This window comes from Mesoplodon mirus, assembly GCF_964341445.2.
Source record: "Mesoplodon mirus genome assembly, chromosome: 10".
Taxonomy (NCBI): Eukaryota; Metazoa; Chordata; class Mammalia; order Artiodactyla; family Ziphiidae; genus Mesoplodon; species Mesoplodon mirus.
Genome location: NC_138986.1, coordinates 50248494 through 50264139, shown reverse-complemented (window position 1 = coordinate 50264139; position 15646 = coordinate 50248494). Strand labels below are relative to the sequence as shown.

The 15646-nt window shown below is 36.8% G+C and overlaps 1 protein-coding gene across 4 annotated transcripts in view; it reads right to left on the bottom strand.

Moving 5' to 3' along the window:
* Positions 1–11742: 11742 nt before the first annotated feature.
* The window catches only part of SESN1 (sestrin 1), a 117132-nt gene continuing 113228 nt past the window's right edge, over positions 11743–15646 (bottom strand). For all 4 annotated transcript variants that reach the window (XM_082633554.1, XM_082633555.1, XM_082633556.1 and 1 more), the window contains 3 exons: positions 14927–15117; positions 13508–13652; positions 11743–12897 (listed from right to left, as the gene is read on the bottom strand). In XM_082633554.1, the coding sequence (XP_082489680.1) occupies positions 12811–12897; positions 13508–13652; positions 14927–15117 (423 nt within the window). In that variant the 3' untranslated portion in view covers positions 11743–12810. The remainder of the gene's footprint in view (positions 12898–13507; positions 13653–14926; positions 15118–15646) is intronic.

Here is a 15646-nt window from a genome sequence, read left to right as displayed (position 1 = left end):
GAAATTGAGCATCTCTTCATGTGCCTATTGGCCATCTGTATGTCTTCTTTGGAGAAATGTCTATTTAGATCTTCTGCCCATTTTTTGATTGGACTGTTTATTTTTTTGATATTAAGCTGTATGAGTTGTTTGTATATTTTGGAAATTAATCTCTTGTCGGTCACATCATTTGCAAATATTTTCTCCCATTCTGTAGGTTGTCTTTTTGTTTTGTTAATGATTTCCTTTGCTGTGCAAAAGCTTTTAAGTTTAATTAGGTCCTGTTTGTTTATTTTGGTTTTTATTTCCATTACTCTAGGAGAGGGATCCAAAAAAACTATTGCTGTGATTTATGGTAAAGAGTGTTCTGCCTAAGTTTTCCTGTAGAAGTTTTATAGTATCCGGTCTTACATTTAGGTCTGACAGTAGGTCTTTAATCCATTTTGAGTTTATTTTTGTATATGGTGTTAGAGAATGTTCTAATTTCATTCTTTTACATGTATCTGTCCAGTTTTCCCATCACCATTTGTTGAAGAGACTGTCTCTTCTCCATTGTATATTCTTGCCTCCTTTGTCATATGTTAATTGACCGTAGATGTGTGGGTTTATTTCTGGGCTTTCCATTGATTTGTTCCATTGATCTGTATGCCTGTTTTTGTGCCTGTACCATACTGTTTTGATTAATGTAGCTTTGTAGTATAGTCTGAAGTCAGGGAGTGTGATTTCTCCAGCTCCATTTTTCTTTCTCAAGATGGCTTCGGCTCTTGGGGTCTTGTGTTCACATACAAATTTAAAAAATTTTTGTTCTAGTTCTGTGAAAAATGGCATTGGTGATTTGACAGGGATTGCATTGAATCTATAGGTTGCCTTGGATCATATGGTCATTTTAACAATATTGATTCTTTCAACCCAAGAACATGGTATATCTTTCTATCTGTTTGTGTCATCTTCAATTTCTTTCATCAGCATCTTATAGTTTATGGAGTACATGGACTTATAGTTTATGGTCTTGTACTTTGACAGAGAAATCAAAAGCTTTACAGACAAGCAAAAGCTAAAAGAATTCAGCACCACCAAACTAGCTTTACAACAAATGCTAAAGGAAATTCTTTAGGCAGAAAAGAAAAGACCACATCTAGAAACAAGAAAATTATGAAATGGAAAAGCTCACCAGTAAAGGCAAACATACAGTAAAGATAGGAAATCATCCACACACAAATAGGAAAGTTAAAAGACAAAAGTAGTAAAATCATCTGTATCCACAATAAGCAGTTAAGAGATATGCAAAACAATTAAATGTAAAATATATCAAAACCAGTAATCATGAGGGGAGGAGAGTACAAATGCAAGTATTTAAAATGCATTTGAAACTAAGAGATCAGCAACTAAGACAATCATGTATATATACAGACTGCTATACCAAAACCTCATGGTAACCACAAATCAAAAATCTATACACACAAAAAAGAAAAAGGAATCAAAGCATAACACTAAAGATAGTCATCAAATAACAAGAGGACAAAAGAAGAAGGAAAGAAAAAAGGCCTCCAAAAACAAATCCAAAACAATTAACAAAATGGCAGTAAAAAACATTCATAATGATAACTACCTTAAATGTAAATGGACTGAATGCTCTAACCAAAAGACATAGACTGGCTGAATGGATACAAAAACAAGAACCATATATATACTGTCTACAAGAGAGCGACTTCAGATCTAGAGACACATACAGCCTGAAAGTGAGAAGATGGAAAAAGGTATTCCATGCAAATGGAAATGAAAAGAAAGCTAGAGTAGCAATACTTATACCAGACAAAACAGACTTTAAAATAAAGACTGTTACAAGAGACAAAGAAGGATACTACATAATGATCAAGGGATCAATCTAAGAAGAAGATATAACAATTGTAAATATATATACACCCAACATAGGGGCGCCTCAATATATAAGGCATATGTTAACAGATATAAAAGGAGAAATTGACAGTAACACAATAGTGGGGGACTTTAACACTCCACTTATATCAATGGAAAGATCAACCAGACAGAAGATCAGTAGCACAGGCCTTATATGACACATTATACCAGATGGACTTAACTGATTAATTTACAGAGCATTCTGTCTGAAAGCAGCAGAATACACATTCTTTTCAAGTGCGCATGGAACATTCTCCAGGATAGATCACATACTTAGCCACAAAGCAGGCCTTGGTCAATTTAAGACAACTGAAATTATATCAAGCATCTTTTCTGACCACAACACTATGAGATTAGAAATCAGCTACAAGGGAAGAACTGTAAAAAACTCAAACATGTGGAGGCTAAACAATATGCTACTGAACAACCAATCGATCACTGAGTAAATCAAAGAGGAAATAAAAAAATGCCTGGAGACAAATGACAATGAAAACATGATGATCCAAAACCTATGGGAAAAGCAGTTCTAAGAGGGAAGTGTATAGCAATACAAGCTTACCTCAAGAAACAAGAGGGCTTCCCTGGTGGCACAGTGGTTGAGAGTTCGCCTGCCGATGCAGGGGATATGGGTTCATGTCCTGGTCCGGGAAGATCCCACATGCCGTGGAGCGCCTGGGCCCATGAGCCATGGCCGCTGAGCCTGTGCATCCGGAGCCTGTGCTCCGCGACGGGAGAGGCCACAACAGTAAGAGGCCTGCGTACCGCAAAAAGAAAAAAAAAAAAGAAGAAAAATCTCAAGCAACCTAACCTTATACCTAAAGCAACTAGATAAAGAACAAACAAAACCCAAAGTTAGTAGAAGGAAAGAAATCATTAAGATCAGAGCAGAAATAAATGAAATAGAGACATACACACACACAAAAAAGATCAGTGAAACTAAAAGCTGGCTCTTTGAAAAGATAAACCAAATTGATAAACCTTTAGCCAGACTCACCAAGAATAAAAAGAGAGAAGGCCCAAATCAATAAAATCAGAAATGAAAAAGAAGTTACAACAGACTCCACAGAAATACCATACCACAGAATACAAGAAGGACCATAAGAGACTACTATGAGTAACTCTACACCAATAAAATGGACAACCTAGAAGAAATGGACAAATTCTTAGAAAGGTACAGTCTCCCAAGACTGAATGAGGAAGAAATAGAAAATATGAACAGACCAATTACCAGTACTGACATTGAATCAGTAATTTTAAGACTTCCAATAAACAAAAGTCCAGGACCAGATGGCTTCACAGGTGAATTCTACCAAACATTTAGAGAAGAGTTAACACCTATTCTTCTGAAACTATTCCAAAAAATTGCAGAGGACAGAACACTTCCAAACTCTCTCTTTTTGCCCAGCATCACCCTGATACCAAAACCAGACAAAGATACCACAAAAAAGAAAACTACAGGCCAATATCACTGACAAACATAGATGCAAAAATCCTCAACAAAATACTAGCAAACTGACTCCAACAATACATTAAAAGGATCATACACCATGATCAAGTGGGTTTTATCCCAGGGATGCAAGGATTTTTCAATATCTGCAAATCAATCAGTGTGATACACCACATTAACAAACTGAAGAATAAAAATCATATGATCATCTCAATAGATGCAGAAAAAGCTTTTGATAAAATTCAACATCCATTTATAATAAAAACTCTCCAGAAAGTGGTCACAGAGGGAACTTACTTCAACGTAACAAAGGCCATATATGACAAACCCACAGCTAACATCATACTCAACAGTAAAAATCTGAAAGCATTTCCTCTAAGATCAGGAACAAGAAAAGGATGCCCACTCTCACCACTTTTATTCAACATAGTTTTGGAAGTCCTCATCATAGCAATCAGAGAAGAAAAAGAATTAAAAGGAATCCAAATTGGAAAAGAAGTAGTATGATTATCACTGTTTGCATATGACATGATACTGTACATAGAAAATCCTAGATGCCACCAGAAAACTACTAGACCTCATCAATAAATTCAGTAAATTTGCAGGATACAAAATTAATATACAGAAATCTGTTGCTTTTCCATACACCGAAAATGAAATATCAGACAAAGAAGTTAAGGAAACAATCCCATTTACGATAGCATCAAAAAGAATAATGTACCTAGGAATAAACCTACCTAAGGAGGCAAAAGACCTGTACTCTGAAAACTATAAGATGCCCATTTTTTAATCAGTCTATTTGTGGGGTTTTTGTTTGTTTTGTTGTTTTTTGGTGGTAGTTGTTGAGTTAAAGGAGTTTTATATATTCTGGATATTAAGCCTTTGTCAGATACATGATTTACAAATATTTTCTCCCATTCTGTAGGTTACCTTTTTACTGTTGATTGTGCCCTTTGATGCATAGAAGTTTGATGTAGTTCCATTTATCTATTTTTTCTCTTGCCTTTTGGTCTTATGTCAAATAAATCATTGCCAAATCCAGTGTCCTGAAGCTTTGCCCCCTATGTTTTCTTCTAGGAGTTTTAAAGTTTTAGTTTTTACATTTAGGTCTTTAATCCATTTTAGTTAGTTTTTGTGTATGGTTGTAAGGTAAAGGTCTAACTTCATTTTTTTTGCGTGTGGATATCCAGTTTTCCCAGAACCATTTGTTGAAAAGACAGTCCTTTCCTCATCGAATGGTCCTTTTCCATTTATTTGTGTCTCCTTTAGTTTTTTATAGTAACGTTTTATAGTTTTCAGTGTCAAGTCTTTAAACTCCTTTGGTTAAATTTATTTCTAAGTATTTTATTCTTTTTGACGCTATTATAAATGGACTTGTTGCCATAGTTTCCTTATTAGATTTCTCATTGTTCGTGTATAAACATGCAACTGATTTTGTATCTTGCAACTTTGCTGAATATTTTAGTTTCAACAGGTTTTTCAAATGTCATTTTGTATTGTGTGTGTGTGTGTGTGAGGGGGAATTTTCTATGTGTGAGATCGTGTCATTTGCAAGCAGGTAATTTTACATGTCTTTTCTACTTTGGACGTCTTTTTCTTGCCTAATCGCTCTGGCTAGGACTTCTGGTACCATGAGTGGTGCGAGTAGGCATCCTTGTTTTGTTCCTGATCTTAGAGGAGAAGCTTTGTCTTTCACAGAGTATGATGTTAGCTATGGGCTTTTCACATATGACCTTTATTACATTGAGATCGTTTCCTTCTACTAGTTTGTTGAGTATTTTTTTTATCATGAAAGGGTGTTGAATTATGCCAAATGATTTTTCTGCATCAATTGATATGATCATATGTTTTCCCCCCCTTCATTCTGTTAACATGGTGTATTACACTGATCAATTTTTATATGTTGAATCATCCTTGCATTTCAGGAATCTATCTTCATTTTTTTTCTTTTTTTTTTTTGCTACATGGGCCTCTCACTGCTGTGGCCTCTCCCGTCACGGAGCACAGGCTCCAGACGCGCAGGCTCAGCGGCCACGGCTCACGGGCCCAGCCGTTCTGCGGCATGTGGGATCCTCCTGGACCGGGGTACGAACCCGTGTCCCCTGTATCGGCAGGCGGACTCTCAACCACTGCGCCCCCAGGGAAGCCCTATCTTCATTTTTTAATTGTGCCATGGAATTCTCTTTACTAGTATTAAGGATTTTTGCAACAGTATTCATCAGAGATATTGGTCTGTAGTTTTCTTGTAGCCGCTTTGTCTGGCTTTGGTTTCAGGGTAATGCTGACCTCGTAAAATGAGTTTGGAAGTGTTCCCTCTTCTTCAATTTTTTTTTTTTTCAGTACGCGGGCCTCTTACTGTTGTGGCCTCTCCCGTTGTGGAGCACAGGCTCCAGACGCACAGGCTCAGCGGCCATGGCTCACGGGCCCAGCTGCTCTGCGGCATGTGGTATCTTCCCGGACTGGGGCATGAACCCGTGTCCCCTGCATCAGCAGGTGGACTCTCAACCACTGCGCCGCCAGGGAAGCCCCTCTTCTTCAATTTTTTGGATGAGTTTGGTGTTGACTCTTCTTTAAATGTTTGGTATAATTTTTCCATGAAACCATTTGGTCCTGGGCTTTGTTGAGAGCTTTTGATTACTGATTCCAATCTCCATACTAAGTTATAGGTCTGTTCAGATTTTCTGTTTCTTCATGATTCAGTCTTGGTAGGTTGTGTGTTTCTAAGCTATCCAATTTGTTTATTGCATTGGCCAAAAGTTTCATTCGTTTTTTTCCATAAGATGGCTGTAGTAGCAGTTAGTTGTTTTTAACGTCATTCAGAACAATTTTGTTAGATTGTATGTGACAGCTGTCATATCAGCATGCATTTAAAAAAAGACTTATCAAAATTGGTGAATTTTTGCGTAGCCATTTTAATATTGAAGATGGAAGAAAAAACATTTTTGGCATATTATGCTTTATTATTTCAAGAAAGATAAAAACACAACTGAAATGCACAAAAAGATTTGTGCAGTTTATAGAGAAGGTGCCGTGACTGATTGTGTTAGAAGTGGTTTGCGAAGTTTCGTGTTGGAGATTTCTCACTGGACGATGCTCCACGGTCAGGTAGACCAGTTGAAGTTGATAGCGATCAAATTGAAACAGTAATTGAGAACAATGAATGTTATACCTGGTGGGAGATAGCTGACATACTCAAAATATCCAGATCAAGCACTGAAATCATTTGCACCAGCTTGGTTATGTGAATCGCTTTGATGTTTGGATTCCACATAAGTTAAGTGAAAAAAACCTTCTCGACCATATTTCTGCATGTGATTCTCTACTGAAATGTAATGAAAACATTGTTTTTAAAACAAATTGTGACAGGCGATGAAAAGTGGATACTGTACAACAATGTGTAATGGAAGAGATCGTGGGGCAAGTGAAATGAACCACCACCAACCACACCAAAGGCTGGTCTTCATCCAAAGAAGGTGATGTTGTGTATATGGCGGGATTGGAAGGGAGTCCTCTATTATGAGCTCCTTCCAGAAAACCAAACGATTAATTCCAACAAGTACTGCTCCCAACTAAACCAACTGAAAGCATCACTTGACAAAAAGCGTCCAGAATTAGTCAACAGGAAACACGTAATCTTCCATCAGGATAACACAAGACTGCATGTTTCTTTGATGACCAGGTGAAAACTGTTACAGCTGGCTGGGAAGTTGTGATTCGTCTGCCGTATTCACCGGACATTGAACCTTCGGATTCCCATTTATTTTGCTCTTTACAAAATTCTCTTAATGGAAAAAATTTCAATTTTTTGAAATTTTAGACTGTAGAAGGCACCTGGAACAGTTCTTTGCTCAAAAAGATAAAAGTTGGGCTTCCCTGGTGGCACAGTGGTTAAGAATCTGCCTGCCAATGCAGAGGACAGGGGTTCGAGCCCTGGTCTGGGAAGATCCCACATGCTGTGGAGCAACTAAGCCCGTGTGCCACAACTACTGAGCCTGCACTCTAGAGCCTGCGAGCCAGAACTACTGAAGCCCACATGCCTAGAGCCTGCGCTCCGCAACAAGAGAAGCCACTGCAATGAGAAGCCTGAGCTCTGCAATGAAGAGTAGCGCCCCCCGCCACAACTAGAGAAAGCCCACACACAGCAACAAAGACCCAACTCAGCCAAAAATAATTAATTAATTTTAAAATGTATTTAAAAAAGATAAAGTTTTGGGAAGATGGAATTATGAAGCTGCCTGAAAAATGGCAGAAGGAAGTGGAACAAAAGGGTGAATGCATTGTTCAGTAAAGTTCTTGGTAGAAATGAAAAATGTCTTTTATTTTTACTTAAAAAACCGAAGGCACTTTTTGGCCCACCCAATACATAATAGTCTCTATCCTTTTTTTTTTTTTACATTGGTTGTTAATGTCCCACTTTTCATTTCTGATTTTATATATTTGATTTTTTTCTTAATGTAGTTAAAGGTTTGTCAATTTTGTTGATCTTTTCAAACAACTGTTTTGTTGTTATTGTTTCTGTTGTTTTCTGTTGTCTGTTTTATTTATCTCTGCTCTATGTTTCCTTCCTTCTGCTAGCTCTGGGTTTGGATTGTTCTTTGTCTAGTTCCTTGACGTGTGAAGTTAGGTTGTTGATTTGCGATCTTTTTTGCTTTTTTAATGTAAGAGTTTATAGCTCTAAACTTCCCTCTTAGCACTGCATCCATAAATTTTGGTGTGTTCTGTTTTTAATTTATCTCGAGATATTTTCTAATTCCATTTGTGATTTCTTCTTTGCAATGGCTTTTTAAGAATGTGCTGTTTAATTTCTCCATACTTGTGGGCTTTCCAGTTTTTCTTTCTGCAATCGATTACTAGTTTCATTCCATTATGATCAGAAATGATACTTTGTATGATTTCAGTCTTTGAAAATTTGTTGACTTGTTTTGTGACTTAATATGTGGTCAGTCCTGGAGAATGTCCCATGTGCACTTGAGAAGAATGTATATTCTTCTGTTGTTTAAATGTTCTGTATATGTCTGATAGATCCAACTAATCTATAGTGTTGTTCATGTCCTCTGTTTCCTTATTTATCTTCTGTTGGTTCTATTCATTTTTGGAAGTGGGTATTGAATCTCCTACTATTATTGTGTTGCTATCTATTTCTCTCTTCAATTCTATTAACATTTGCTTCATATATTTAGGTATTTGGTGCCTATATGTTTATAATTGTTATAGCTTCCTGGTGAATTGACCCTTTTGTCTGATATTCATATAGCCACCTCTGCTCTCTTTTGGTTACCATTTGCATGGAATATCTTTTTCCAGCCTTTCACTCTCAGTCTATATGTGTCCTTAGATCTAAAGTTAGTTTCTTATAGATAGCATATAGTTGAATCCTCTTTTTTATTTTATCCGTTTGGCCAATCTGTCTTTTGATTGGGGGATTCAGTTCATTTACATTTGATGTAATTACTGACAGGGAAGGACTTACTATTGCCATTTTGTTAATTGTTTTCTGCAAGTTTTGTAGCTTTTTTGTACCTCATTTCCCCTCTTCCCCCTTTGTGTTTCATTGACTTTTTTTTTTTTTTTGGTAGTGACATGCTTTGATTTCCTTCTCATTTCTTTTTGTGTAAATTCTAAAGAGATTTTCTTCGTGGTTACCATGGGGATTACATTTAAAAATGTTACAGTTATAAGAATATTTTAAGCTGATAAGAACTCGATTTGCATACAAAACGCCATTCCTTTACAGTTCTGCCCACTCCCCACTTGGTTATTGATGTCCCCCTACGTCCCTTAGGCTCTCCTCACTTTTCTTCATTTCTCTTTTGGTCCCTCTGACTTGATAATATCAAATAACCTCCAAGGTTACTAATAGTAACTCCAAAGTTATTGATAATATCAATAACTCTTCAAGGTCACTGATTAATTCTTCTCTCTGATCAAATCTCCAATTGAACTCGGTTTTTTCCCCTTAATTCAATTATTGTATTCTTCAGCTCCAGAATTTGATTCTTCTTTATTCTCTTTAGTGACATTCTCATTTTGTTCATGCATCATTTTCTTGATTTGTCAGTCTTGTTCTTTTTTAGTTCATTGAGCATCTTTAAGACAACTGTTAAAAATTCTGTTACGTAAATCAGATTTCCGCATTGCTTTAGGGTTGGTTTCTCTAGATTTGTTTCTTAGATTTTGCCACATTCTTCTGTTTATTTATATACCTTGTGAACTTTGTTGAGATTTGGGCATTTGGAAAATAGCTACTTCCAGGGACGTATCTTCTTTGGGCATGTGTGTATGCTTTTATTCCAAGATATATATCTGCTTTTAACTGTCTTAATTTCCCTAAGAGGCTTGTCTCTGTTTCTTCTCAGGAGCTTCCTGTTCCAATTTCTATTTTATTCCTGGCTATACTCTCTTGGATCTCCTGTACCTAGCTACATAACTGTAGACTCCCTGCTGCTCTAATGCACCTCTATGCTCACTTCTGTTTTCAGTGGCCCACAACCAGCATCCAAACCATGCTGCCACTCCCACTAGTGCTCCAAGTCAGGTGAGACAGAATTCAGTCCCTGAAACAGCCCCCAGACAAGCTGAATATTGGACACAAGTTCACCTTTTTCCTTTCTGTCCTGAGGGAGGAGCCACGAATTGGGGGTTTCCTCTCAATTGCATCATGCTGTGCTAGGCAAAGGAAAGGGCTAGGACAAGCAAAATGCCCCAAATTTTCTTAACACCTTTTGGTGCAGCCTTCTCCTGGTTTTGTGTTTTCCTGAGCTATAGCTTCCCAAGGGGTTTCTAGAGTTCTCACAAAGGTATTTTGGTCCTTATATTGTTGTTAGCTCACTGTCTCATGGGGAACAAGGACCTGGAGCTTCACTGGTGATGTCACTCCTCATCTACCTGCCTTTTGCTTTCCCTTGATATTCACTAGTCACAAATATGTGACAAAATTTGAGTATCTTAATGAGTGAAATGTGGAAGCTTGGAAAACATGCTTATCCAACAAGTTTTATTTATTTACTTATCTACCAATGGTCTGTTATCAAAATAATTTGAAAATAGGTAAACCATTAGAAGAATTAAAAATCTCTTAACTCTTAAATGAATTTTAAGTTAAAAATATCACCATTACTTATATGAAGTTAATAATTGTGGTAAATACATAAATGTTTAGAATTTAATCTCATTCTTATAGTAAGAGATACTGAATTAAGTTTCACCTAATAAAAAAGTTCCCCAATTTTTACCAAAAAAACTGATTTAAAAATTGAATCTTGGAAACCTCAACCAGAAATCTATTCATGATTAAGAAAAAAAATTCCTCTTGTGGGGGAGAGTTTTGGTATTCCATAGTGTATTCTATTTTACCATCCCCAGTTATCTTGGAAACTATTAGTTTCAAAGATTATAGTGACATTAGAAATCCTATGTGTTTAGTTGTGAGAAAACATTGAGTAATAAACACCTGTTAAATGGGAGGTAGTGAAACATCAACTTTGTATCACAGGCATGCCTTTTTACTTTAGATATAAGCACACTTTTTTACTCATTACAATGTCAAATCGTGATTTGTAAGTGGTTTATAAGCTTCAGTGAAAGAAGGTAATGAACTCAGTTTATCTTGTTTTGTGATCATCCTACTACTGATTAGAACCTCTATTAGAAATTTTGTATTTTCAAGAGCAAGTGCAAAGAACAAAGAGCAGAAGCAGAATGAGTAAAAATTTAACTAAATCCAGTGCAACTTTACTTGTTGGATTCACCTGTATTGCTATGATGAAAAAACCCAGCAGCAGACAGAAAAGGGCAGAGGTATGACGCAAGTTCAATAGGTAAGACCATTTGTATATTATTGTAAGCTGACTAGAAATGGGCTTATGTATATCTTTAAATATACTGAAGATAATTTTTATCTAAGGTGATAGTCTTATCTTCTCAATAGGGTGTACAGCCATGAAGGTAAGTACATCACCTCCATTCAAAACTGTGCCTCCCATCGCACACTATAAATTTATAGGCACTAGATGGAGCTCAATAAATGTTTCGATGAGTAAGAGAGTTATTACAACAGCTCTGATTAAATTTAGAGCTGTTTCTAATTGTTTGACAGTGTCATTTTTTGTTCTGTAGTGGCTCCCTAATTAGCCTTTGCTTCTAATAATTTTTAATAATTCTATTTGGCCCCTAAAACATCTCAGTCCAAAATGGACAAGGCATGGGGCTGTACCAGTTATTTCCAAAATAAAACTTTTCTTTATATGTTTCAAAGTGACTTCAAGAGTTTGCCATTTAATAGTCTCTCATCTGATTACAGAATTATTTAAGTGTGATGGCTAATGAAAAAGTCAAAAGAAACAGAATAGCTACCAATTGTGAAGTCATGACTTTTTAAGAGACTGAGACAGCAAAAAAAATTGGAGAAAAATTATTCTTTATTGAAAAATACCAATAATACTGACAGACTTCAAAAGCAATTCACGCCTCCAGAATACAAAGTACTTAATACATTTTTTCAAGCCTGTTTGCATTTCAAATTTGATAACCTGACTAAATACATTTTCCAGCTTTCTTATTTAAGGAGCTGTACAACCTGTGAAGTGGGGACCAGGAGGTGGGCAGGAGCAGAGGGGCAGAATGCTCCTGGGACTGCGCAGCAGAGTCTACAGCAATGTTTCCCGTAACTGTGGTGCTGGGAACAAAAATACTGTACAAGACAGCTGCCCTCCAGTGTCAGAGAATCTTGGGAAACAGCATATCAAAAGGTAGCCAGCTTTTCTTATAATTTACACTTTCATTTAAGATTGCTTTCTGAAGAAAATCTTTAAGACTGCCACTGTAATTTAATATCATCCAATAACTCTGAATTAAAAAACTATATGAAAGAAACGAGCTGTTACCATCATAATGGTCTTTGCCGAGCTGTGAGTAATTTTAGATGCAAAAAAATTAACACATATGCAAGTTTAATTTGAAACCACAAAAATTATGTATGTAGGCTCAGATAGTAGCAGTGTTCACTTTAGTACTAATAGCTTAACTGGAACAGCCACTCTATTCATTCCACCAGCAGGAATAGCAGCACCAATATCTAAAATCCTTTATGTATCAATATAAAAGCTTACATCATTATCAAAGTCCCGTTCTTTGCATGCTCCAATTCTTGTTATTTTTTTAACATAAAAGCAACAGGATTTTGAGAGTTACTATTTGCTGTATTAAAACAGTTATACAGCATCTTGTACTGTCAAAAAGCAAAATACTGTGAACAGCAGCCCTTCTTCACAGCTCTAAACTTGAAGCTGCCAAGCACTCACTGCTCGTGCCAGCAGTGGCATTTCCACAGTAAAATAGCAGAAACTAAAGGAATCATGGCACAATGGATTTCTGAATTCTTTTATCTACCATTGGTCCTGGGGCTTAGTACCTTCCCCTTGTAGGACTATATCTGCTGATCGTTCATCTTCTTTAATGGAGGAAAGGCATCAGGTCATATAGCGGGTAATGGCTCTCAGAGCATAAAGGAGTTCTGCTTGCATCCTAGCTTCTATAAGAAGCAGATTAACATGAACCTGAATATAAAACACATTATCATTTAAGATAGGGTTCAGTGAGGATATATGTATACATATAACTGATTCACTTTCTTATACAGCAGAAACTAACACAACATTGTAAAGCAATTATACTCCAATAAAGGTGCAAAAAGAAAAGAGATAGGGTTATAAGCATTCACAATCAGTTTCAGTGCATCTAATAAACACCAGAAATGTTTTCTGTGTGCCACTGAATAACATCAGTTTCTCAAAACAAAAGCTGTCTGATCTTTTTTGGATAGATGTTTTGAGCTTATATATTTATATTCGATCACATCTCTTCTTGAAGGTTTGTTAGAATAACAACTTCCCCACCAAATCGTCATTCACAGTCTCTTCTTTCTCCTTAGCAGTTACAGTGATGCCAGCATTCTGAGGAGAGGCCAGCACACCTGTTCTCCCTGTCTTTATTCTTTTATTTTAAACCATAATGAGGTTCCCCCTTCCAAGGGGTACCTGAGACAGCTGACCTGGAATGTTCTTCTCTGGGTTGGTAGAGGTGATGGAAGGTGTTTGAGACCCATTAGATTAGGTGAAGGAGAATAAGGATCACTGCTAAGTTACAGTAAACACAATAGGTACTTACCTTCTCAGAGTGCTTGAACTGCCTCCAGAAGCTATCATACATTCTTTTGGTAACCTTTTCAGGAGTGCAAACAACAGTTTTGATATAAACTTTAAAGCTACGATCCAATAGCTGGTTAATTTCACCATAGTCATAGTCATCATATCTGTTAAAGGACAATGTGAGAATTATTATATTTTTGATGTATAGTCTGTTTTCTTCTTATGGAAGTACAGACATCAACAGTACATGCTGTATTCTTTCCCCCTCTTTCTGTAGGTAGCTGTCCCCCAAAATGACAGCTTTACAGTGTTTCATTGGGGGTGGATGAATGAGTTATAAAGGGGTAAGAAACAGAGAAGTTAGATGAACAAAAAAATTGCCAGTGCCCAAGCAGCAGTATATATTTACAATCATGAATAAGCAACCACACTGAGGAACAAATTCTGGAAACAAAGTTTGAGTATTTCTGATATTAAGAAATTAACAAATTAATCAGACAATAATACTTATTGATACTACTGCATGATATATAAATTATAATCTATTTGTGTAAATAATTTTTTTTTCTTATGTTTCCAGGAGTTCTTGGGGTCAGATTAGAAAAAAGGGGGGAGAGGTGTCTGAGAGGAAAGAATCAGTCTCTAGATGGCTTCACAGTGTCTACACTTAGGAAAGGCTAAGCCAAGATGGTCGTAGGCACCAATGTCTCCTCTGCCCCACTGGCACATAGTTCCTAGAACTGAAGTCTCCTATTTGGTTTTTAGTAGAAAAGGAAGAAAGGGGGTCCTATATAGCCATTCAGGAGTCTAAAGTCATAGCCTGGCTACTGATAAAATGAAGAAGCAAGAGAAAGTCTGACTTTACAGCTAAAATAATCAGAAAGTACCACAGCATGGTGGTTTGTGTATGTTAGAAGGTGGTTTATGATGGCTGTGTTTCCTATATAGCATTAATGAATGTGGCTGAATACCTAACAGGATATGAAAGTTTTGTATTTTGATGAAACATCATGGGAGTAGGTACTCTTTAGAAGGGTACTGTAAGAGTTCTAAGTTCCATGAAGGTAGAAGTATGAGTGTGTCAGGAGATAAAAGATGATACAAAGGGAAAAGATACCATAAATGTTCAGAGACAAACTTTGACTCTTCCTCTATACTCTTGGACCAGCTTGCTTGCTCTCCTCTTCCCTGGAGGCATCTGTTATTTAACTCTTGTCAGCATTCCTAACTCTCCCTCCTGCTTAGCTAGGCAAGAGGAAACACACCAAGCTGCAAAAACATCAAGTTTTTGAAGCACAAAATGCATAAAAATAAGCAAGCTATTGGGGAGGGGATGGTTTTGAGTATGTTAACGTATGTCTGTGCATATGTGTTCCAAGCACCTGAATAATTTAGGCTAAAGGAATACCTCTTCATAAACATAAGAAAACAGACTAACCTTATTCCAAACATGCAGTGAATATAGTTCCAAATAGCCCGTCTTAGCATTGAGGTATCAACATCTTTGTGCATTGCCATTGTATTATAAGTAAGATTGTAAGCAATATGAAATTTTTCATCGATCAACTGTCCTACATCTGGATAAAGACGATTTACCAAAGAATATCCATGGTCTTCCCAACAATAGTCCTAAATACAGAGAACAGAACAAATGTGAATAATTAAAATGTGGCCAACTATAGTTCTATGTCTGTCGCTCTTCAGTGCAGTGAAATTACTGGCAGCTGAAATCCACTGCCTTTCTAGTACATCCCTAGCTCTCAGTTTCACTTGCATTCCAGTTTGATGTTTTCAATTTCTATACTGCAACATGCAAAAGTTACGTTTTGAACTCAGTGAGTTTAAAAACCAGTGGAATCTCTTCCCCTTACACACAGGTCACCCATATTCAGCTTTCTCTCACTGTTTCCCCCGTCAGCCTCCAGAGATGACCCATCTTGGGAGGCCACTCTCCTTTTCTATTGCTGCAGGCATTCAAGTGGTCCTCAAACTTTGTAAATTTTTAATTCAAGGTATCCACCATTCATTCTTTTTCCTCCTACCCACCTCTGATTCTCAGCCCTATTAATTGTGTCTCCTAATTAGTTTTCCCAAATTAAAGTCTCCCTGCTTCCTTTCTTTCCATCTCAAGCAAAACTTAATAAGCCCCCACTTCAAT